Source organism: Bos indicus, chromosome 24 (genome assembly GCF_029378745.1).
Source record: "Bos indicus isolate NIAB-ARS_2022 breed Sahiwal x Tharparkar chromosome 24, NIAB-ARS_B.indTharparkar_mat_pri_1.0, whole genome shotgun sequence".
In the NCBI taxonomy this organism is placed as follows: domain Eukaryota; kingdom Metazoa; phylum Chordata; class Mammalia; order Artiodactyla; family Bovidae; genus Bos; species Bos indicus.
The window spans coordinates 2638599-2662526 of NC_091783.1; the positions used below are offsets into that span (position 1 = coordinate 2638599).

Sequence of the window (23928 nt, forward strand, 5' to 3'; positions counted from 1 at the left end):
GGTATGCGATCGTAGACAGCTAGACGGCTGGAAGATGTTTTCTCAACCGGTCAACACCCACCCTGGGGAGTCATGCCACCACTCCCACCACAACGACACAAGCATTCATGGTCATGAAAACATTATGGAAATTCTCAGTCATCCCAGTGGCTGCTTAGAAATCTCACGTGGGCCTGAATTTGCACCTAAGGAGTACGGGCAGCCGCTGTCAGCTGGAGTCCGCCCTGCTCCCAGCACTGACCCTCCTCTTCCCCTCCCACCATGTTCCTTTCATATTATTTCACAAAAAGCTTCCTAATAACCCAGTGATGCTTCTGGCCTGAGTTCCAAGGGCATTCTGCATGAATTTTCCTCTTTCTCTCTGTTTGATTAATTGCAAAAATGGAATGGAATAGAGATGACTTCACAGGTCCAGCTCTTCCGCCTGCAGATGGCTCTTTGCAGCGTGTTACGGAGACCAGCTGTGGGGTGCCTCCGTAAGCCTGCCTCCTTCTGTCCCCAGCAGGTGGGGCCCAGTCCCCCGGAGTCAGGTCCACAGCCCGCCGTCGGGGCTGTGCCGCACGCCTCACGTCCCGATGGCCCCGCTGATGAGGGACCCTGAGCTAAGAATGGTCACATGGCTTTTCCTGTCTTTCTTTTCCTGCCAGTGTGAATTGTGCATTTAAGGCTAGAATCTGCCTATTGGAAATGATGCATAAATGCTCTTTCTGTTCATCTGAGACCGAGGGAGAAGTCTGTACACACTCAGAAGTCTGACCTGGAATGTTTGTTTCTTTCTATTCTGTGCCCAGTAGTCTTGAGTTTTAAAAGTACTGATTAATGTATTTCGCAGACAGTCCTCCCAAGGACAACCTAAAGTTATGCTCCAAGGGGTGATGAAGCTCTGGTCAGAACACACGGCCTGGAGGAAGCTTCCCGTCAGCAAGGGGCAGTGCGGGCGTCTCATGCTTGGATCAGCTGTGCTTCAGAGCGTTTGGTCCAAAAACAGCTCCTCTGTGTCCACAGGCAATGCTTCCCCCCCGCCCCCCGATACTGACACGTCGCTCAGTGTCCTGTTAGGTTAAATCCTGAGGTTTGTGTTCTGGAAGGAGGGGACAGGGAGTCAGGATTTGCCTAAAGCTGCAGGGGAGGTGACTGAGGAGGCAAGGGAAAGACAGAGGCCGGAGGAGGTGCTGCCAGGGGAGAACATGGATGCCAGTGGGCGGTTCTCTGCGCCAGGGCAGGGAACCCCAAAGTCCAGGCTGCCAACTGGAGAAGAAGTTAACTATTTTGCCTGTGATTAGTTTCAAATACAACTCTGTTCTTTCTTTATTTTGGAAATAACTATTTGTATGTAATTGAAAAAGTTTTTATATTTATATTTTATCACTTTTATATTTGTAGAAATTGAATAGTTGCAAATATATAACAATTTAGATATAGTTAGATACAATTGAAGTATAGTTGTTTACAATGTTTTAGTTTCAGGTATACAGCACAATGATTCAGATATATAGATATAGACAGATTCCTTTTCAGATTCTTTTTTCTTGTAGGTTATTACAGAATTTTGAGGGCACTCCCTGGCAGCCTCTGCACTTTCACTATTGAGGGCCCAGGCGCCACACCTGGTCGGGGAACAAAGATCCCACAAGCTGCATGATGTAGCCAAAAGATATATATTGAATAAAGTTATCCGTGCTATACAACAGGCCCTTGCCCTCTGTCTACTTTGTATGTGGCAGTGAGTATCTGTTAATGTCAGCCTCCTAACTTATCCATCTCCCATCAAATACACCAGCTGTTATTTGTTAAACAGAGAAATGGATGCGCAGATGTTCGATGCATGGTATTTTGTGTATTACATGCACCATGCTGGTTATCGATACTCACGACCCTGCGTGGCAGCACGAAGAGCTGGAAGTTCAGAATGACCCCGGCTCTACTCCTGGGGTTCAGACCGTCATCCTGCACACAGAACACACAGTCCTGCGCTCCAACTGCAGTTCGGGCCCCAAGGAGGCGAAGGCGAGTCCCCTCCTTCCTGCTTGTGCCCGTCTCAGCAAGCAAACTACCGTGTGTGCCTCAGACCCCATTTCCCCAGTGAGACGACCCCCATAGTGGCTTTTTGGGGGTGATCCATGTAAGTGAATTGGGAAGGTGGACGATAGAATACTGAAATTATCTGCAAAGGTCAACTTGCATTTTTAAAAACATCCATTTTATTTATTTTTTAAAAGCATCATTTTTTAAATTTAAAAATACTTCATTGCTAAAAAATGCCAACCATCATCTGACAATGCAGAGTTTCCACAAACCTTCAATTTATAAAAAATGCAGCAGCCACAAAGAGCAATAAAGCAAAGCACAATAAAGCGAGGTCCGCCTGTCTCCATTACAGTGCTCTTAACTGTAGCCACCAGGTAAACACACACATTTAAAGCACATTTCCACGCGTATGTCTTTATACGTGACGCATTCGTGTGGTTCCTCTAAGTCAGCAGTGTTTTTATCGCCACTAGAGCCCTGGCTTTGATTTACCAGAGCAGGCTGTCCCCACTTGGATCTACGTCATTTGAAGTTCAGCACTTAATCTGAAATTCAGATCTTGAAAGATCTGCCCTGGGTTCCACCTAAAAAATATGAAGACAGGAAGGGTTTCCACTCTGCAGGGACTTGGCTGTCTGTGCTGACCCCGGCGACCACCCACTGCTCCCCAGACACATGAGGCGACACTGTCAGACGCTGCTGCCCCCTTTCTCACCAGTCAACCTGGGGAAAAGCATCCAACAGCCTTCACAGTCACCGAGGAGACACCCAGTGATGCGGGAGGCTTTGGGGAAGTTCAGATACTGACACTGACACGCTTCTCTAAAGAGTGTCTTTGCAGGAACGAAACTTGCCTTTCATTGGGTGTATGAAATATTTTAGAAACCCTCCCCATGTTTAGAGGACAGTTCATTTTGTTGCTTTTCAAGGAGCACTGTTCCTTGTTCAGCTGGAAGCTGGTCCTCACGTGTTCTTTGAATCATCACACGATGAGGGTGACAGAGGATGAGATGGTTGGATGGCATCACTGACACAATGGACATGAGTTTGAGCAAACGCCTGCTCAAAAGTTTGAGATGGTGAGGGACAGGGAAGCCTGGTGGGCTGCAGTCCATGGGGTCCCAAAGAGTCAGACACAACTTAGCGACTGAACAAAGCAACATGATGATTGAACTTTGCAATGGTCAACACTGGTCACCTGAGCCAGGACCAAGTGGTCCTCGTGGTTCCTGCAGGTCCAGGGATGCGAGCAGGATGAGGGACCTGTGTGGAATGAGTTTTGCTGAATTCTTCAGTTGAGTACCTTTCTGGGGGAGAAAAACAGTACATTTGCTGCAAAAGTCTGGGCAAGAAAACACAAATGAGGCACATGTGCTTTTTTTTTTTTAATACAACTTTATCTTCCAAGTTTCAAGGCAAGTGTTTGCTTTTGCAGCACAGGGATTGGTGGGTGAGGTCTGTGTGCGTTCTTTTCATGTTCCAAAGCTGTGACCTTCATTTCATGTTGTTTCTGGTTGATGTTGATTTGATGAATCGTGTCGCCTCTGAATGTGGACTGTTGGGTTTCAAGGTTGAAACTCAATGTCTTTGAGATCCTAGATGATTCAACCAAGCCCCCATCAATCAGATTTCTAAATGAAGAAGTCATTATTTGTAGAAAACCTAAGATTCCCTCTCCTTTCTGTACTTTGATGTATTTTAACCTCCACATTTTCTAAAGGAAAATTCAAGAACCAGACAAAGAAATATCATTGGAGTTTGATACCAAGAACTGCCTGAGCGAGCATCGAAGCTCATTCAGGTATCTAATTTGAGTCCTAATTTTACCACTGGCCAGCTAGGGGGATATAGGAAAGCTATACTCTCCAGGGTTTTTTGTATACTTATTTCATTTTGGTTTTTGGTTAACTCAGGACCTTAGAAGGAAAACCAACCATAGCAGCTAACAACCTTTCAAGTCTCTTGCTGCTTATAAAGCATTCTCAGGAACAATAAGCAGAAACCCACCAGACTTGGAGAAGATATGATTTATTTTATCTGAAATTTTTATAATATATGTGTTAGGTGCTTTTGGTTTGGAATCTGTGGTGGCTCCATTTTAGGTGGTCTGTAGTGGTGAAGAGAAGTACATGGGGGGCAGACAGCTGTGGGGGTCCTGAACAAAGGGGGCTTTACAAGGCTTGGATCAGGGGCTAGTGGAGATGCCCCTGTCTGGGTACCAAACAAGCACAGGAAATCAAGGAAAGGATGACCCAGGTTTTGCTGCTAGGCTTCATGACTGTCTCCATCGGCCTTCCTTGCTCACCTGCGTGTCCTGGCAGCCCTCTCACAGAGCCCCTGTACACAGGTTTGCAGAGACCCCTGCCAGATAGGGTAGAGCCAAGACTTTCTGGTCCAGGTATCCTTTCAGAGAAAACTCAGCTGCCTGCCAGCTCTTCCTGTGCTGTATTTTTGTGCTGCTTCATTTGAGGTTGCAAGTACCTGGAAAAGAAAAGCAGATGTTTTTCAAGAATGTTTATGAAACTTCTGTTTTTAAGGTGCACATTAACGGGACCCAAACTCTTGCATTTGCAGCTTGCTTCTTGAAATTATGTACATGTCCTCTAGAATTTGCTTGGGCAAATCTTTATCCATGGGCATTGGAAACCCCTTGGTTTCTGCACTGAAGCCGTTCCAGTTTTGTCAATGGCACCCCACTCCAGTACTCTTGCCTGGAAAATCCCATGGATGGAGGAGCCTGGTGGGCTGCAGTCCATAGGGTCGCTAGGAGTCGGACACGACTGAGCGACTTTACTTTCACTTTTCACTTTCATGCATTGGAGAAGGAAATGGCAACCCACTCCAGTGTTCTTGCCTGGAGAATCCCAGGGATAGGGGAGCCTGGTGGGCTGCCGTCTATGGGGTCGCACAGGGTCAGACACGACTGAAGCGACAGCAGCAGCAGTATCTTCCTGCAAATTCTGCAGATCCTTGGGGTGCTTGTCTGATAAGTGGCCTTGGTCGGGTCTGCTGTTTCCAGGCTCGCGGGATTCTCAAAGCCGCAAGCGTCCTATGGGTGTCTGTGGAGCGTCCGCAGCTCCTCCCCACGTCTGTCCGTCTCCTTACGTCACCGGGCGTGAAGTGTGACTCTGTTGGTCTGGACTTGCGCACGGTCTGTGAGCGCGCTAGAGATGGGCTGATCTTCCTGGACAAGGAAACTCGCTGAACCGTGCGTTGTCCCTGCACGGAATCTGGGTCTGGATTTTTGCCAGGGATTAGAAGACAGCGATGCTCCCTCGGAGACTTCAGGTGCCCCTTGAGTTTGGGGGCTTTCGTTTTCTCTCTTCAGAAACAGATGTCGCATTCGGAACGGGATTGTTGTTCTGATTGAAAAACCACGTTGGAAACTCTGCAAGTACCAGTTCCAAGGCTAACGGCCTCTCTTTTCTTTCAGCATCTGAAGACTCGAGGCTCAGGATGGGGAACCACGCAGGGAAGCGGGACTTCGGTGCCGAGAAGGGCAATAAGGTAAGGAGTGAGCCACTCCCAATCCTTCAGGTGCTCATACGCCCTGTGGCCGCCAGGGTTTTCCCCTAAAGCCACTGGCTTGTTACCTTCCTTCCCTGGAAACTTCTAGGTCTGAGAATGCTAGTCCTGCACACAGACCAGGACCCGAATTCCTGGGCCAGGACGCCAGGCCCGCTGCGGTCTCACTGTGGCTGGTCGTCTGGGGGCACCTGCCCCCACGTCCCTTTCCACACTGTTGTTTAGGGTGCTTGGAAGATGCAGGAGAACAAACAGGAAAAAATGCAAGTAAAAACCGTTGGAATCCCTCCAGCGACTCAGAATGAATCCTCTGTGGATTTTTAGGCTCAGATTTCCCATTCTCCACCTCATTCCACAGGCATTGGTTTCCCTGTGTGGTGAGGAGCCTCTAGGGATGACCTCTGGGTCCCCAGAGTGACTGAGCCCCTCAAACCGATGACCCATCACCAGGGCACCTCTATCCACCGAGGAACCGTTTCAGAGTATGAGGAAATAGTCCTGATGTGTGTGTGCTTCCCCCTCCTTTGTAGGAGGGAAAGGTTAATTCTCCCATGTCTTTGGTCCTTTAACTCAAGACTAGGGACAGTTCACAGAACGTCATGATGCTGAGGATGGACCCGCATGCGCACAGAAGTGCTTCATAAACGTCCACTGGATTGAGTTACGTCATGCTGCAACCCCCACCCCTCTTTGCCAAGGGTGTGTAGTCAGGTTTCACTTAAGAATAATGAACTTTCTGCCATGGTTGCTTCTCTGATCTATATTTGGACTCAAACATTTCTGTATCAGCCGAGTGGGTAATTTTCCATAATTTGCGTCCATGCCATGCCGTCTATGGGGTCGCACAGAGTCAGACACGACTGAAGCGCCTTAGCAGCAGTAGCAGCAGCATGCATGTAAATACGTGATTACATAACTATTTTTGTTCATATTTTATAAAGTGTTTCAAACACTTGAGAGAAAACATTGCTTTATCTAAAACAATGTCATGGTGTTTCTTTCTAATGATTTCAGGCCCAAGGCAACTAGAAGGGGTTTATGTTTCTACAGTGTTGTTGGTTTGGGATTCTCCCCTCCCTGCTGAAAGCAGGACCCTTGTTCTCAGTGTGTAAACGGTCGGAGTGGATACCGACTGGGGACTCCTGGTATTTCGTGTAACTCGCGCGAGAACTGCCTTACTGATGCTCTCCCTGTGAAGATGTGGTGACTCTGAATGTTCAGTTACTGTGAAGATGGGTCTGGGCGGTGTCTGCCCCAGGAGCACAGAGGCCCCGCTGAGAGTGAAAGTGGAAAAGCAGCTCTTCTCAAGAGAGCCCCATCCTGTTAACACCTGGTATTTTAAGGCTCAGAGCGACTGATTTGCAAGTCTGCTTCTAAAAACCTCTGTGGCTTGCAGTTTCTTTCCTGTTGTTGGACATTGTAAAACACCAAAACATCCTTCTCATTGGTTTAATTTTTACCAAAGTCAGATTTCTGACCAACAGGAGAGCCCATACTTAGGCTTTTGTTATCTGAAAGCTAAATTTTAACATTCTGATAATTAAAAAAAAAAAAAAATTCAGTCGTTTTAGACCAATGGCTTCTATGGGACGCTGTTACATGGAACAGTCCTCTTCTTTGCTGTTGTTCAGTGGCTAAGTCAGGTTGGACTCTTTGCAACCCCACAGACTGCAGCACACCAGTCTTCCCTGTCCTTCACCATCTCCCAGAGCTTACTCAAACTCATGCCCATTGAGTCGGTGATGCCATCCAACCATTTCATCCTCTGTCGTCCCCTTCTCCTCCTGCCTTCACTCTTTCCCAGCATCGGGGTCTTTTCCAACGAGTTGGCTCTTTGCATCAGGTGGCCAAAATGTTGGGAGCTTTAACATCATTCCTTCCAGTGAGTATTCAGGACTGATTTCCTTTAGAATGGACTGGTTGGATCTCCTTGCTGTCCAAGGGACTCTAAGAGTCTTCTCCGACACCACAGTTCGAAAACATCAATTCTTTGGTGCTCAGCTTTCTTTATGGTCCAGCTCTCACATCTGTACATGACTCTTCTTTTAATTTTTTGTAACTTGATAGAAAATGTCTGAAGCCTTTTAAGGAGTGGTCTGTGCTGTTACTTAGCATTTCAGCTTAGAACAGAAAAGATTACACGTGCTCATGCCCTGCTGTTTACCATCCTGCATGTTTCTGCAGTCATTCTGGGAGGCTTTCTTTTCACTTACAAGACAATGGACCGATGAGAGCTTGTCCTGGGAGCAGTTGTTGACCCGTTAGCAGGCAGGGGGCTGCAAGGAGAGTCAGCCCATGCATCCTCCCAGCTCTGGCTTCTTTGCCGCCCCCTCTCCCTACCAAGTCGCCTCCACCATCGGCCCCACATCCACAGGCCCCCGCAGGCTGCCTTCGTGGCCTGCAGGCCTGTGCTGGGCACGGGAGGCAGGGGCTCCGTGTGGCGACCCCGTCCCATACCAGGCACCCACCGCCACCCCCGGGGGCTCCCTGCCAGGAGCACGCAACCTCTGCCCCCAGGCTCCTCCCCGTGGCACCCCACTCTTGGCTCACTGGCTCCTCTCTCCTGATGAAGCTGCATCAGGATGCAGGGAGGAGCTCATGAGGGAAGGGGCTCCGGCCTTTCTCTCCCTGTTCCAGCCTCGCGTGTCCTCGTGTGGCAGGCTCCCCTCCAGCAGCGAGGTGGCTGTGAGTACCCTCCTGGCCCGTCAGGAGCAGAGTGAGGCTGGCGGGGGGAGACCCATCCTCCAGGGGGACCAGAGGCCTTCAGGCAGGAAGGCCGCCTACTCACCTTGGGGTCCTTGTTTTCCTGCGTGTCCTGCGGGACTTGGTTTCCAGAAAGCCCCCTTCGCTAACTCATCGGCTCTTTCTCGGGCGGAGCGTATTTACAAGGTCGTTTGGCAGAACTGGGGAAGTACTCAGCCGGTGACCTGTCCCCGGGGACACACAGTTCTCAGCGGCCCTGCCTGCAGAGACTCCAGGAGGAAAAACCAGTTCCTCAAGCTAAAAATAGCACCGTCTACCCCTTGGGAAGGCTGGGCCGGGCAGCCCGGGGCCCCTCTGGGCCCTGGGGAACGGGCGCAATCAGAGCCAGCCCGCTTGACCCTCTGCAGAGCCCACTGGTGCTCAGGTCCGGGCTAGTCCCTGAGGCTGCTCTGCCGTCCCATCCAGGGTTGCTCTGACCGCAGGCAGTCTCTCCCCCGTGGGTCTTAAGCTTTGTTTAACTTTCTTTTTGGAATTAACCCCAGTGCACGTGGGGATCAACTTGAAGAAGGAGCTCTAAGATCTCATTATGTCTTTTTCTCATATGAAGCTAGTGAGGCTGTTCTCTAGTTTACAAGCATTGTTGTTCTTCAGTTGCTAAGTCGTGTCCAGCTCTTGTGACCCCATGGAATGCAGCCTGCCAGGTTCCTCTGTTCATGGGATTTCCCAGGCAAGAATACTGCAGTGGGTTGCCATTTCCTCCTCCAGGGGATCTTCCCAACCCAGGGATCAAACCTGAGTCTCCTGAGTTGGCAGGTGGATTCTTTACCCCTGAGCCACCAGGGAGGCCCAGTTAGAAGCATTATAACCAGGAAATGTGAGAAATAAAGAGCACTTTATCTGGCATTCCCACACATTTTCCAAAATGATGAAATCAATTGTTGATCCATTCCAACTCTGGAAAATCTAACAATAATAATTTTGAAAGCCTGCTCTTCACCTGTGGGACCTCCTTACTATTCCTGGCAGTGGTATCTGGCACACAAAAGTTCCCCAAAGGTGCCCGGCCATGTTTCTGGATTTTTCCATTTAATCAACTTAAGAAAAAAGATACCATGCTGAGAAACAAGGTTGAGAGCAATTGCGGAATTCAGATGCCTGTCGGAATTTTACAGCAGGGAGTAACTGGTTAGTCTGTTTTGTGTTTCCAGTTAAACTGATTAGCTCTTTGAGCTGTTCCTCCAAGCCCAGAGCATGCTGGCCGCCCCTCCAGGTATAATCATAGCCCTGGGGAAGCCATTCGGTATTTAATCACCAAACCCCACTGTCTGATGAGCCCCTGGGATGCTGTGCCAGCACCACTCTGAGAAGTGAGAGGTGGAGTTTGCAAATACATACAGGAGCACCAAGCAGCTCAGCCCTCCCCACGGAGATGAAAATGTAGATTTGCCAGGAAAATACCTTTCCTGCAAACCGGCTGACATCCGCGCTGTGGGACGGGCTTCTGCCCCCGGGGGTTTGTGCCTCAGTGTATTCCTCTACAGAACCGTGATCCAGCATCATCTTGCCCCAAGTGTGGGGTGCCGTCAGTGGTCTCTCTGAGGCAGGAGGCCCCGTACTTGCCACCCCGGCCTCCAGAGGAAGAAGCTTTCTACTTGAAGCTGTCACTTGCTGCTGGGTCCCTGCCGTCCTTTCTCCACCCACACGGAAACTAAGAGCCCTGAGGCTCCGCTCGAGGATGTGTGTGTCCTTGCCCCTCCCGGTGCTGCTCTTGGCGGGATCCAGTGCTCCTCCCGCCCACACTGCCAGCTCCAGACCGACACTGTTCACCTGAGGGTCCCATCCCCAGGGCAGGATATCCTCCCCGCCGCCTGCCCCGAAGACAGCACAAGGGGGGCCTTTAAACCCCAAAGCCAGGGTGCTTTATCCCCACGTCAGGCTTCCTCCTGTGGTTCCTCCTGAACCGACCACCGTCGCCATGACTACTGCACAGCACAGGAAGCGGGTTTGCTAAGACTGTCTTCTATCGGGTCGGGTCGCCCAGACCCACATGACAGGGCTGCCGTGCCTTTGAGCAGGGAGTCATTGCTCTGTGTTGGCGACTGTCAGACCCGTATTCGGGTAATTCTATTGTCTTAGGTGAGAATTGAATAATTATTTTTGGAAATCTCAAGTAGTTACTAAGCTAAATAAGAGATGTTTTAAAATTTAGAGGGCAGAAAAATAGAAAGTATTTCCCTGAAGACATTCACCAGTCTAGTCTGATACTCAGATATGTGGAAACACCTGGTCAGCGTCTAGTAAAGCCTTAGACTGTGAGATGCAGGCACAGTTGCACTCGAATCTGTCTTCAACAGTCCCAGAGTCCTTCGTCTGTCTGTCTGTCTCCCTCTGTCTCCATTGGTATGCCCATCTGTGTCACACACACACGTGCACCTATCAAGAATCCCCCTTCACCTCAACCGTGGAGCATTAAACCACCTTCCAGGCTTTCCTGGTGGCTCACATGGTTAAGAGTCTGCCAGCAATGCGGGAGACCCAGGTTCAATCTCTGGATTGGAAGGATCCCCTGGAGAAGAGAGTGGCTACCCACTCCAGTATTCCTGCCTGGAGAATCCCATGGAGAGAGGAGCCTGGCGGGCTACAGTCCATGGGGTTGCAAAGAGTCAGACATGACTGAGCGACCAACACTTCACTTCACAAACCACCTCCTGGTGGGCAGACAGCGCACTGTCCAGTAGCTGCCTCGCGTTGGTTCCTCGCTGTGCAGACCTGCAGGAGCTGCTGCCCTGCACCCCAGCCACCCGGCGGGCAGTCACGTGACACGCAGGATGAGAAGCACATGAAATGTGGTTGGTACAACCCAAGAACCAAATCTTTAATGTTACTGATGTTGAAAGGACTTAGATTTTAAGATCCGCATGTCTCAAGGGGCAGTGTGGTCCCACTGTGCTTGACACACCTACCCTTAGTTCCAGCGTCCCCAGAACCTGGCAGACTCACATCAGCTCCTTCTTGTCAATGACAAACACCAGGGCCTCTCTCAAAGTCATACGATTTCGTACAGCAGTGAATATGGAGTTCAGAAGGTAAAGTCCTCTGAAAACACACCCTCATAAGTACCAACAGCTGCAGAGGTCAGCGCCGTGAGCTCCAGCCGCGGACCTCGGCCGTGAGGGTTCCCCGTTCCCGCCCAAGGGGGCCGCCTGCTGCAGGACTGGGAGTCACACATGGCAAACAGCATCCATGAGTCTAACTGCTTCTGCGTTTCCTGCACTTCCTGTAGAAGCCTGACCACCTGACTTGCTTGGTGCTAGAACTTCAGTGAGCTCTTGAAAAGAGAAATAAAATCATGTAGAAAACGCGCCCTTTCAAGGAGGCCTTCCAAAATCTGTAAGTGATCAATAGTCTCTGATTCAAGTCGTGGAGAAATCAGCATGGGATCTGTATCTGACTTGAGGAGGGACCACAGGAGTGTAAAATGAAAGACCTGGTCCAGGCTAAGCTTGTGAAATCAGCACTGAAGGACCCAGGGCCGCCTCTGAAGGGGGTGTAGGCTCCCAGCTGTCCTCTGGGCCCCGAGGGACAGCGGTGTCCCCGAGGAGGGTGGTGAACATCACGTTTGAGAGGCAGCCCTTCTCAGCAGCAGGAGAGCACAGCCTTGCCGAGACTTCCTGAGCTCTCACTTAACAGCCGGGCCCCAGACGTGCGGGGTCAGCACCCACCTGCTCTCCAAGGGGATTGAAGACAGTCTGTTGTCACAGTCTTGGGTGCCGAGCACAAGCCTATGCTTGATTCTGATTTGTAAGGACTGTGAGGGAGCATTTTGTTGCCTCTGAAAAGCTCAGAACATGTACACCTTTGTCAGTCGAGCAGCCATGGGCCTCACAAACAGACCTGAGTGAGGAGTGAGACACGGGTGTCATTAGCAAGCAAACCACCCCCTCAACAGCCCTCATAAAAATAATGAGGCAGTGACGAGGTGGTGCCCCGGGGAGCATAAACCCGAAGGAGGCAGCTTAGCAGCCCTAATTCATGACCCCACCTGGCTGCACTCCACCCTCGCTTGGCCCCAGGCCAGCCCCGCCTCCCAGGATGGCCTCGTGGACCCCTGCCCGGGGCCCCTCTCATCCTCTGTCATCCCCTTCTCCTCCTGCCCTCAATCTTTCCCAGAATCAAGGGCTTTTCTAATGAGTCAGCTCTTCGCATGAGGTGGCCAAAGGATTGGAGTTTCAGCTTCAGCGTCAGTCCTTCCAATGAACACCTAGGACTGATCTCTTTTAGGATAAACTGGTTGGATCTCCTTGCAGTCCAAGGGACTCTCAAGAGTCTTCTCCAACACCACAGTTCAAAAGCATCAATTCTTCTGCGCTCAGCTTTGTTTATAGCCCAACTCTCACATCCATACATGACCACTGGAAAAACCATAGCCTTGACTAGACGGACCTTCTCTGCTCACCTGCTAAGCAAGGGCCCTGAGGGGACCTGAGGCCCCCAGCTGAGGGTTTAGGGCTTGAAACACCAGGGGCGTGGAGTCCCCTGCAGTGCACATCTTTTGTGTCCTGTCACCCTACCATAGGGCTTATTAGGGTTGAGCAAACTTAGTTTTTATCAGAAACCACGAACAAATTTGCAAAGAGCTGACTTTGGGCCACAAGAGTCGTTCAGTAGAAGTGACACTTTGTCAGACATTTCTGAGATGGATCATAGATTCTGTATTGCACCTCCTCCACCTTGCCCTGCCCTCAACACACACACACACACACACAGACACACACAGACACACACACGCCTAAATGGAAAAGAAACTGGAAAACTATTAAGAAAAGTGACACATTGAACACCCATCATTAACTATAAACAACGTGACAATAAACCTGTCCTCTGGATGAAACTACAGCAGAGCAGCCCGCCGTTCAGCCCCAACCCCGCACCCTGCCATGAGCCTTCTCTGCTCACAGTCAAGTTCTTGGGCCCCCAGCAGCTGATCACACAGGGTCGGGAGCCCAGTGACCTACGACACACCTGTTGACCGTCTTGTTTACAGCTGGTCTCACAGGCATTCCTTCCGCGTTCCTTCCCTCCCTGTCCTGGCCCCTGACTCCTGTGTTACTGCGTCTGTGACACTGAATCATTTCTGAGAACTGACGGGAGGGGGCGAGGAGGCCAGAGACATTGGCCCGTCATCAGACACGCAGCACACAACAAGCTGAGGCAATGCTGACATCAGTGAATCGTTTGTTTCCTTTTAAGTTGGGGAAGTATTTGAGCTCAAGATGGATACACTTGACCTGAAAATCGTGTTCAGGTTTGGTTTGGGGTTTGCATTGGATTGAGAACATAGTTGCAAGCATGGCACTGCAGATAAGATTTCATGAATTGTTAGTGACTTGAATTCAAGCATGAAGAGGGTGGAAGAGTTAGATTTCCCAGGAATGGAGAGTGTACTGAGCACCTCCTTTAGGGGGTCCGGGTGGACCGGCTGGAGAGAGGGCCTGGGTGGTACATGGTTTTAATCCCCAGTCTCTTTAGGGCTCGCCACTTGGGTTGCCCACAGGCAGCTCCCGAGCTGCTGTTTCTGACGACCTGCCAGGTAATTTCAGAAAGGCCACCGTGTTATTTTATCTTTGAGGACAAGTTTATTTCCAACTCTGACAGTGAAAAGTGTGTCATATGAAAAACTCTGCACTTGCTTTGTTATTAAGGAAAAGCTTTTTAAAAAATTAATCAAACACTCTTACAATGTTTTAAATGAAACAAAACCTAAAAATCCAGATTTCAAAGTGATGCTTCCTGTCCTTTTCACTCATGACTAAAGCAATGTGACTTTAAAGCTTAAATTTGAGAGATTTTAGAGACCGGAATACATTAATGAAAATTTATCTTTGTGGGTGTGTGTGTGGGGGGGGGGGGGACATTTTTTCGTCCACCAGCCTCCAAACTGCAAAATACCCATCGGCAGCTGTGTGAACATCTTCTCAGGCTCAGCCCGAGCTCTGCACTCAGACAAGTCTAACACATGATAGTCCTAATTGAGATTTGATATGCACGTTAATTTAATTTTCATGTGGTTACACAGAAGTGTAGATAAACTTCATTATTGTTTCCGTGACTTTTGATACTTGAAAAACAAAGTCTCTTATTTACTGCATCCTAAATTATGCTGTTGCACACATCATATGTAACCAAATGTAAGTCGTGAGTGAATAAATAAGGCAAGTTGTTAATTACTCTAATTCCCCTTGGAGAGTGAGGGTGGCTGCAGCCCGGGCTATTCACAGATGTGTGTGTTCACACTTGACCTTCTCCTAGCTGCACTAAATCACAAAAAAACAGCATCTCAGAATTTAAAAATAAAATGTTTTTGAGTGTGTTGGTGAGATAATGCCTCTTTCAGACTCAGTCTGCAGAGTGTCCTTGCCAGCACACCCGGGGCCTGGCCCCCAGCCCCTGTCCCCCCAACCTGCACCCGCCACTCCCCCCACCCTCCGCCCTTGCTGCGGACCCCCTCTTCCAGCTACTCATCATGTGCCCCTCGAACTGGTGTGCACCCACACCCCTGGGTTCATTCTCTTTCCCTGGCTGGCTCCCCTCCACCCTGCAATGCACACCTTGTGGGAATGAAGACCAGCCCGCCTGTGCCCGCACCTCCCGGGCCCCCGGGCACTGGCACAGCCAGCAAGTCAGTGGCGCTTCACCCCAGGGTCGGCTTGGGTGCAGTCTGGTCAGGGGGAGGCATCCAAGCTGACCTTGGTAGTGAACTTCAGACCCTGCAGGGGCCCTTACTTTTGCTGGAAATACCTGAATGTGCATTTGCAGAGAGTGTCAAGCACACGCTCTAGATGGAGCGAGGAACTGATCCCAGTGGTCTTGGTGATCGGCATCCGCCATCTGTGTGTATCAAGTTCTTGAGAGCACTTGGTTTCTTAACCAAGTTCAGGTGACTCATCTTGCTCTTGATCGGGTGGAAACCAGCTTCGGCCTGACTGTTCCTCTGATTCCTGGAGCGAGTCTGAGCAGGTTCTCTGTTTTGGGGATCCGCCTGGGTGATCGTGCATACGGAACTCAGCTAGGAAGAAAAGCACCGCAGAGGCAAGTGGCAATTCCATTTTGCAAAACAAGTGTGTTCCTTTTGAGCAAGGGAACCAGAACGCAGGCGCAATCCGAGTTGTCTGTGAAATCTCTCTTCCTTTTGTTTCTCAATCTTATTGCATTAACAGGTACATTAAAGCCTGATTTTTATTTACAAAGATTTTATTTCCACCTTTACTAAAATGTGGGGGAAAAAACAGAAAATGCATGTAGTAAAATCAGTAGTGATGAAGTCGTGCAGTGACCGTACTAGCTGAGGGTCAGATTCTGTTACAGTCACGACACATATGGACTATTTCGTGTTCAGGATAATCCAGGAACTACGTGGTATCATTATGCCCATTTTGTGTGGAAGGAGGAAACAGAGGAGGGAGAGGTGAGGCTTACATTCAGAAAAATAGTTGAAACCTGGTACATCAGCGTGTTTGTCCTTTGAGCGAAGACGCATCTTCCAGTACTAGCCTTCTGCTTGTCGTCCTGTCTGCATCAAGGAAGCAGTTGAATACCCACGTGCAGGCTCAGAGCAACAAGTTCCAGGACAGTAGGTAGGAGAGGTTTTCATTCTACAAAACTAAAGGACGTGAATTCACCTTCAGATGAAGAAAGTCAGAATTTTCCATTACCTTATTCTGTTTCCAGTAATGTAGAATATCCGTTTGAGCTAAATGAATGTCCTTCTGTGAATTAGCTTTAAGTGCATTTTAATTAAACTTTCGAGTCACCCAACCATCAAACTCTTTCAGTAAAAGAGCTCCACTAAAACCCACTTCCCTCTCCCCCCACCCCATGCCCTTCCTGTGTCGGCATCCTTCTTATTCTACTTAACCTGCTGATAGAGCAGTGACTTACAGAAATAAACAGCAGGATATTTGCATTCCTAAAATAGATGTTAGAATGTCCAGTTACATAACAGGCCTCAATAGACAGTTTTACTGTGACACTCGTGAAGATTTATGTTGCTCTGACTTCTGAAAGTCAGTGATGAAATAAAGTCCTGAGCTCCTTTCTTTGCGTGGCTTATTTACAGAACACTGCAATCGTAATTATGCTACTAAATGGTCTTCTAGAGACGGTGGCTTTAAAAGTAAGTAGTACAAGGATCGTTTCCTAATCCAAGATAATAGGGCCCGCAAGCGCCTCAGACATGCAGTGCTGAATTCCTTTCAGTGATGCTGGTGTTTCACTTAAACTGCCTGCAAACTAAGCATTTACGCTTTCTAAAATATCTCTATTAAGATGTGATGCACGTGCCGTACAATTCACCTGTATAATCTGTACAATTCAGTGATTTTTTTAGTTTAGTCGTAGATGCATGGGACTCTCACAGCAGTTGATTTTAGAACCTGTTCATCACCTCAGAAAAGAATTGTACTCTTCAGATGTCACATCCCCCCAGCCTCCTGGCCTCTAGCCATAAGTGATCGCTGCTTCTAGATTTCTGTACTCTGGACATTCTGTCTGAATGTCTGACTGTAACCATTTAATACGTGGTCTTTTCTCTCTGGCTTCTTTCAGGTAGTATGACATTTTCAATGGTCGTCCATATTGTAGCCTGTGTCATTGTTTTTAAGGTCAAATAATATCTTTTGTATGGATATTTCACATTTTGTGTACCCGTTCATCCATTGATGGACAGTTGGGTTGTTTCCACGTTTTTGGCTACTATAAATAACAACCACTAAAAACAAAAACTCACAGACAAGTTTTAGTGTGGACATAGGTTTTCTTTTTTCTCATATAGCGTCTTAACTTTTAAAAATCCTAGATTTTTCATATAGTCATATTATCAAAAATTCTTCCTATGTTTTCCAGACAAATCTAGAAAAGGGGCCTTGGATTTGAAGTCTAATCCCATTGAGAGTCGTAATTCTTTTCCTCTGGAGTCCACAGTATTGAGTAGGAAGCATTTTTGTACCTTTAGTCATAAATCTATTCCAGTTAATCACTCTAGCCATCCCCCACCCCCACCCCCCAGCCCCAGGCCACCATAATGTGCTTTCAGTCCCTATGGATTTGTCTATTCTGGACATGTCTTATGTATGTAATCATACAACGCTTGTGTGTGTGTGTGTCTCATGTCTTTCACTGACAATGTTTTCAAGGCTCATCCGTGTTGTAGCACATGTCAGTACGTCATCCCTTTTTATTACTGAATAATATTCCACTGTAGGAAAATGGCATGTTTTACTTATCCATTCATTGGTTGGTGGACATTCAGGTTGTTCCCACCTGTTGGGATTGTGAATTGTGATGCTGTGAACGTGTGTGTGTGTGTGTTTGCCTGGATATATGTTTTCATTTGTCCTGGGTGTATACAGAGGACGCACATGCTGAGTCAAATAAGTAACTCTGCTTCTGAGGGGCCAGCCGACTCTCCCACAGCAGCTGCACCATTTTATTACCCGAGTAAGCAGTTTTCATTTTTCTTCCCATTCTTTACTTTGATCCCGTAAGCTTTCAGTGTTTTGCTGGTATCTTCTGTTACTTGTCCAAATCCAGCCAAGAGCAAGAATAAGACTATGATCCTTGTTTATTTTAAGAAATAAACCAAAAATGCTGAGTAATAAGTGCAGAGTAATCAGAAGTATTTTATATACGTCTTAATAGTTTACAAACAATATACACTTACACATCCATACTCACAGGCACACACACACTCAGACACACACATGTATACAAACACACACACAATTTTTTCTGGTGCTTGTACTTTAGTACTTTAATGGTTTCAAACAAAGTTTATCACCAGACTTAAGTAACAGGAACATATATATGGTGGTGGTTTAGTCGCCAAGTCTAACTCTTTGCACCTCATGGACTGTAGCCCGCCAGGCTCCTCTGTTCATGGGATTCTCCAGGCAAGAACACTGGAGTGGGTGGCCATTTCCTTCTGCAAGGGATCTTCCCAACCCAGGGATCAAACCCCCGTCTCCTGCATTGCAGGTGGATCCTTTACTGACTGAGCCCCCAGGGAAGCCAGAAGGAACACACAGACTTTCTCACCCACAGAAAACACCTGTAGATGCGATCCCCACCCCACCACACTCGGTCCCTGAAGCGCCCACACCACCCTGGCTGACTGGTCGTCGGCCGGATGGTTTCCTCGCTTCCCTTGCCCTCTCTGCTGGCAGCTGAGGTCTCTGAGAAGTGACTGAGAGCAGACGATGGGAACTGAAGCTAAACACTTATACAGCCAGCCCTACAGGGCCTCAATTTATTCTGAGTGTGAAAGGAATGATTTGCTTCTTGAAACAGAGAGAGAGAGAGTTTCCCTTAGAGAGAGTCTTCAATTTTCCTTGAAAACACAGTGTTTCTGGAGCCTGGGCCTGCCTGGCTAGCGCCCTGGCCTCCGCCCCAGGTGCCCGCCCAACCCTCTCCGCAGGTCGCAGCTCCACAGGCTCCTCTCTCTACCAGCAGAGCACCTTCCTGGGAGGATCCTAGGCTGGGGGTGTCCTGGGTGACCCCCAGGGTCACCCAAAGGTGATCCTGGGCCTGGGTATCTTGGGTGATCCTGGCCAGGTGATCCTGGCCCAGTGGCCAAGCCCACACTGGCTCCTGGGAGTCACAGGCAGCTCAGGGGTGTCAGAGGGTGACCACCCTGGAGAGGGGTGACATTCCAGCTCTGGGGATGTGAGTCAGCCCCTCAGGATTCCCACCAGGGATGCTCTGCCTTCTTTGACCCTGGAGCTGTGTCCACCCTCTGCTTGAGGCCCCGGCTCGATATCCAGGGAGAAAAGAGTGGGAAGAAGGCTCATGTCAGAAAGCGCGTGTGAGATCAGTGACCCCAGCGAAAGACAGTGTGCAAAGACACTCCCTTGTTGCCGTCACTCTTTCTGTCTCTGGGAATTATCACCCCAATGTTATAGGAAGTCTTCTCTACCTTTCCTCTGATGAAACAAGAATATTTAAAAAAGTCCTCAGTTCACAGGAATTTCCTAATCACACAGCTAGAAACCTCTGCATTATGATGTTCCTTCCACACTTGAGCAAATGAAGTAGAGAGAACTTCAATTGTTTTCCAAAGTTACCCATCTTGGGGGTGAGGGGGCTGGATTCAGGTACAAGAAATGGTCCTCAGAGACCCGGTTCTTAGCTTTTGTGCAAATCATGATTTGGTACAATCAAGACCCGACTCATTGGAAAAGACCCTGATGCTGGGAAAGACAAGGTAATAGGAGAAAGGGGCGGCGGAGGGCGAGATGGTTGGATGGCATCACTGACTCAATGGTCATGAATTTGAGCAAGCTCTGGGAGATAGTGGAGGACAGAGGAGCCGGGCGTGCTGCAGTCTATGAGGTCAGAAGGAGTCAGACACGACTTAGTGACCAAACAATAACAACAGCACCCCTTTCATGATGACTAAGGTCAAAGATGTGTGTGGCACCCTGAGATTTCTCTGATGAGGCTTATAATGCTGGATGGTGACTGGTACCCAGAGCTCTGTGGGTCCAACCAGGCTGTGTTCTGTCAGGCAAGCCTGAGAGGCTGAAACGTGGACGTGGAGTGTGGTGAATGTGCTGCTGCTGAACCTGTAATGAAATCTCTGCCGGCTTTCTTCTTTCTGTTTAAGATGGTGACATCAGTCAAGCCTAAGATACGGAGGGAGCATCATGGGGGCGGGGGAGTGACCAGTGAAACTTACCTTGCTCAACATCCGAGGAACTGAGTGTGGTGGATCACGCCGTACGTTTTTCCTAGGGTATCTCAGAAAAAGTAAGCGTGATGCTCACTCAGCAAGCTGGCTCACCCCACCCAGGACCAGTTTAAATGGGGCTGATCTGATAGGGACTGGCTGGATGGTTCTCTGGTTTTCTTTTTGAGTTTTGTCTACAACATGGGAGCTCCCCATGGAGGCCCATGACTTCACATTCCTCACATTCTCAGCTCCTGCGACGAGATCCTCATGGGAATTGATGAGTGAATGAGAAGAGAATTGAGGAAATAAAACCAGATAAGAATTCCCCTGAATCTAAACCCATGATGCCCACTCAAGTGTCATGGCAGTTCAGGAAATGTCTTTTTTTAAGGTACTGCACACTTCTCAAAACCAGTTCTCACTTCTTTTTTTTTTTTTTAAGCAATCTATACTGGACCATGTCTCCAAGTCTAACATTTACCTGGTTTTGCAGTTTAGAATGTCACTTTTTAAATGTCTCAACACCTTTCCTCTCCTGATATGTGTTTTCTAGTTTGAATCAGAACTTTTGTAAACTTTTTAACTTTTAAAAAATGTGCCTGTAGTGGGTTTTTTTTACCCCTCCCCCAGAGCTTTCTTGTTATTTGTCAGAAGTTTCTATAATGATCAGCAACTTATCCTCTGGGTCATTCCTCCTAAAATTGCCACCCTGAGACTATCAGTCTTATAAAAAGGCTGGACTGACAAAAGGTAGCTTTTCCTCCATAATTGCATGTGTGTGTCAGTAGCTCTACCAAGTAGAAGAAAATCTCTAAAAATGACAGCGATGCACTGAAAGGATGGGGTCTGCTGCCAGGGAATTGGACACGATGTTGGCAGGCACAGCAAACTGCTTCCGTTATGATGAACATTGTGCCAAGACTGCTGAATAATGAATCTCCTTGATGATTATGGGAGTTTTGCTTGTATTTTCCCCTAAAATTCACAGGGGAAAGTAAGTGCATTCTTACACTGTTAGACTGATGGAAGGGAAAACCGCCACAAATATTACAAGGAGTCCTAACAGCTTGATACACACTCAGAGATTTACAGTCACGGACACAATTTAGGAATCAGGACGCACTGGGACAAGGACACTTGGGGTCTCCGTGTCCTGGGCCTGACCCTCTTATAGGTTGAGCCCTTTATCACATTTTATAACTTACAGGAAGCTCTTCTTTATCATGAAAATTTCATCCCATTTGAGGCACATCGCCTTTATTTTCTTTGTGTCATGCATGGACATTTCACTTATTGAAAATGTGTTCTTTATAGGGATGTTTTTTATACTCACGAATAGCAGCAGTATCAGGTCTCAGAAACAAGTTCTTTTCTTTGGACAGAAATTAGTCAGTAAATTTCCCAGGGCAGCATGTACTTTCCACACACCCTCGTGCTCCATGGTGTGGGGGAGAGATGTTTACTCAAGTAGAGGGTTGGTAGGAGAAGGGAGAAGGTGGGGGCGGAGGGGGAGGTGCCTCCCTGGTCCTGCCTGTATAACCGCCGGTGCCGGGGGCTGCACCTGTGGGCGCTCTGATGGAAGGGCGCCCTGTTACCACAGCCCAGAGGCTTCGTGAGGCATGGTGTGAGACACGAAGCATCTCTTCAGCACGATGCCACTCCAGCCTCACCCATCGATGTGAGGAAGCTATGTGACCATATCATAAGCCTCTATTCACTGAAAGCACAGTAATTTGCTTGAAATATCAAGCTTTTCCTCTGAACCATCCTCCCTGCCCCTCAGCACTGTTTTACTGAGTTTTACCGAGAAGGAAAACACTGTCCATTCTAGTTAGAAGACATCATTGATTTTGCAGGAGCATCCTGATTTTAAAACGTGGGGAAAAATATCCACAACGATTTATAGTAACAGCTAAATTGTATTGAATTAACCGCTTCTCCAATAAAGCTTATTATTTTGTAGTTAGTGAAGGATATGATATTGATGGGTTTCCCAGATGGCGCTAGTGGTAAAGAACCCACCAGCCAATGCAGGAGAGATTCGAGTTCCAACCCTGGGTGGGGAAGATATCCTGGAGGAGAAATGGCAACCCACCCCAGTATTCTTGCCCGGAGGATCCCATGGACAGAGGAGCCTGGCGGGCTACCGTCCATAGGGTCACAAAGGGGTGGCCATGACTGAGATGACTTAGCACAGCACACACCTGGTATTGGTACAAGCATAGAAGGGACACGTTAAACCAGCACAGGTAACAAGAATTTATAGCTGATGAAAGAATCTATCACAAAATTCTTTCTGTTCCAGGTTTTACTCTCTTCTAAAAATAAATAGGTAGATATGAAAAAATGCATACTACGTTACCTTTGGCTCCCTCTGCTAAAACAGAACTTAGCCATTTAAAGCTAGTCTTCAGTTCAGTTCAGTCACTCAGTTGTGTCCAACTCTTTGGGACCCCATGGATTGCTGCACGCTAGGCTTCCCTGTCCATCACCAACTCCCAGAGCTTGCTCAAACTCATGTCCATCGAGTCAGTGATGTCATCCAACCATCTCATCCTCTGTCGTTGTCCCCTTGTCCTCCTGCCCTCAAGCTACTCTTAAAAAGCATAAAATTGAAGTTTTCTCTCCAGCACTTGTGGGGGACCAGGCACTGTGCTGGGTTTGGGGCTAGAAAGATTTATCAGGCAAGGCCCCATCCTCAAACAGTTTACAGTGTTGGTGGGGAGACAGGGATGGGGCATATTGGTCTACAGTAGAGACCAGCTCAGCTCTACAGGATGGGGGGAGGAGGGACACAAGAATGGGACTGGAGGCAGGGAAGCCACTGACGTTGGGTGGAGCTCCGTGAGGGCCTGAACCCCCAGGTCAGGCGGAAGGGATGATCTGAAAGATAGCAATGCGAAGTGTGCATGGAGCCCAGAGAGTGAAGCAGCAGGGAGGGGAGCTCAGCGAGGCAGGCTGCCCATGGTCTGGCCAGAAGCCAAGTTAGGCACTGTCTTTAAAAGATTACAGTTTGACTCATTCAGCCTCCAGAAATGTGTCTTGTGCAACGTTGAGCAAGCAAGCAAGGATTAAGGCAGCGTCAGTCATAACAGGTCACAGGGTCACGGGCAGGAGCCTGGTCACCTGGGGAGAGTGACGCTGTGATGCGGGGCTGGGTCCCCGCTGACCAGGACAGCGTGTCCTCAGGGACGCCCCCTCCAGGACTCCCGGTTCAGTGACAGAGCAAGAAGCAGAACCATATCCCGAGTGTGGCAGCATTTACATAAACACAAAAAGGAGGAGGAAGGGAGTGAACTTGGGCAATGGCTGCAATGAGCCCAGGCTGTTTTGAGGAAGACAGAGGCTAGAAGCTCACCCGCAGGCAGGGTGGCAGCTGGGTGGTGCCCAGGGAGCCTACCCATCTCCCCGTGACCTTTTCAGTGCCTTTTGAATTTGATGTCAAGCACAGGCATTTCATAGGAAAATAATTAAATATCATAAGATTGATTTAAAATAGGAACTGAACCACATCTATTTTGTGCACTTAAATTTTTAAATTCAAAAAGCACCCTGGAAAAAAAAATTGACATAAACAAGAAAAAAGACAAGGGGTCCCCCCACACCCAAAAAAGAGCACAATGGTCTCCATAAAAGAGCAGAGGGAGTGGGGGAAGGGAGGGAAGAAACTCCAACTCTGAGGGTGCAGGTTCCCAGAGGAGACAGGATGGAGACCCAGCCAGTCCAGCCCCTCCCCTCAGAGGTCCAGGTGGGTCGAGGACGTTAGTATCAGTCCTGCACCCTAGAAGGGGCTCTCCCCCAGGGCTGCTGCTGTTATCCAGTCGTTCAGTCATGTCTAACTCTTTGCAACCCCATGGACTTCAGCACGCTAGGTCTCCCTGTCCATCACCAACTCCCGGAGTTTACCCAAACCCATGTCCATTGAGTCAGTGATGCCATCCAACCAT

General features: G+C 48.6%; 1 protein-coding gene and 1 long non-coding RNA gene across 7 annotated transcripts in view; one reads left to right on the top strand and one right to left on the bottom strand.

Annotated features, from left to right (window-relative positions):
• MBP (myelin basic protein) overlaps positions 1-23928 on the top strand; it is a 104691-nt gene that overhangs the window by 18647 nt on the left and 62116 nt on the right. For 2 of the 4 annotated variants that reach the window (XM_019986568.2, XM_019986562.2), the window contains one exon: positions 5462-5535. In XM_019986568.2, the coding sequence (XP_019842127.2) occupies positions 5462-5535 (74 nt within the window). Of the gene's footprint in view, positions 1-5461; positions 5536-23928 lie in introns of those variants that run through there. The other 2 variants (XM_019986561.2, XM_019986564.2) reach the window with 2 other exon arrangements.
• LOC109577770 (uncharacterized) lies at positions 4041-16161 on the bottom strand. 3 transcript variants are annotated; one of them, XR_011563750.1, is made up of 4 exons: positions 15055-16161; positions 9715-12150; positions 8342-8480; positions 4041-4509 (listed from the first exon to the last, which is right to left on the bottom strand). It is a non-coding gene; the product is annotated as an uncharacterized lncRNA (long non-coding RNA). The 3 variants fall into 3 exon arrangements; XR_011563751.1 differs by having other exon boundaries at positions 14865-16161; XR_002183582.2 differs by having other exon boundaries at positions 11979-12150; positions 15055-16158.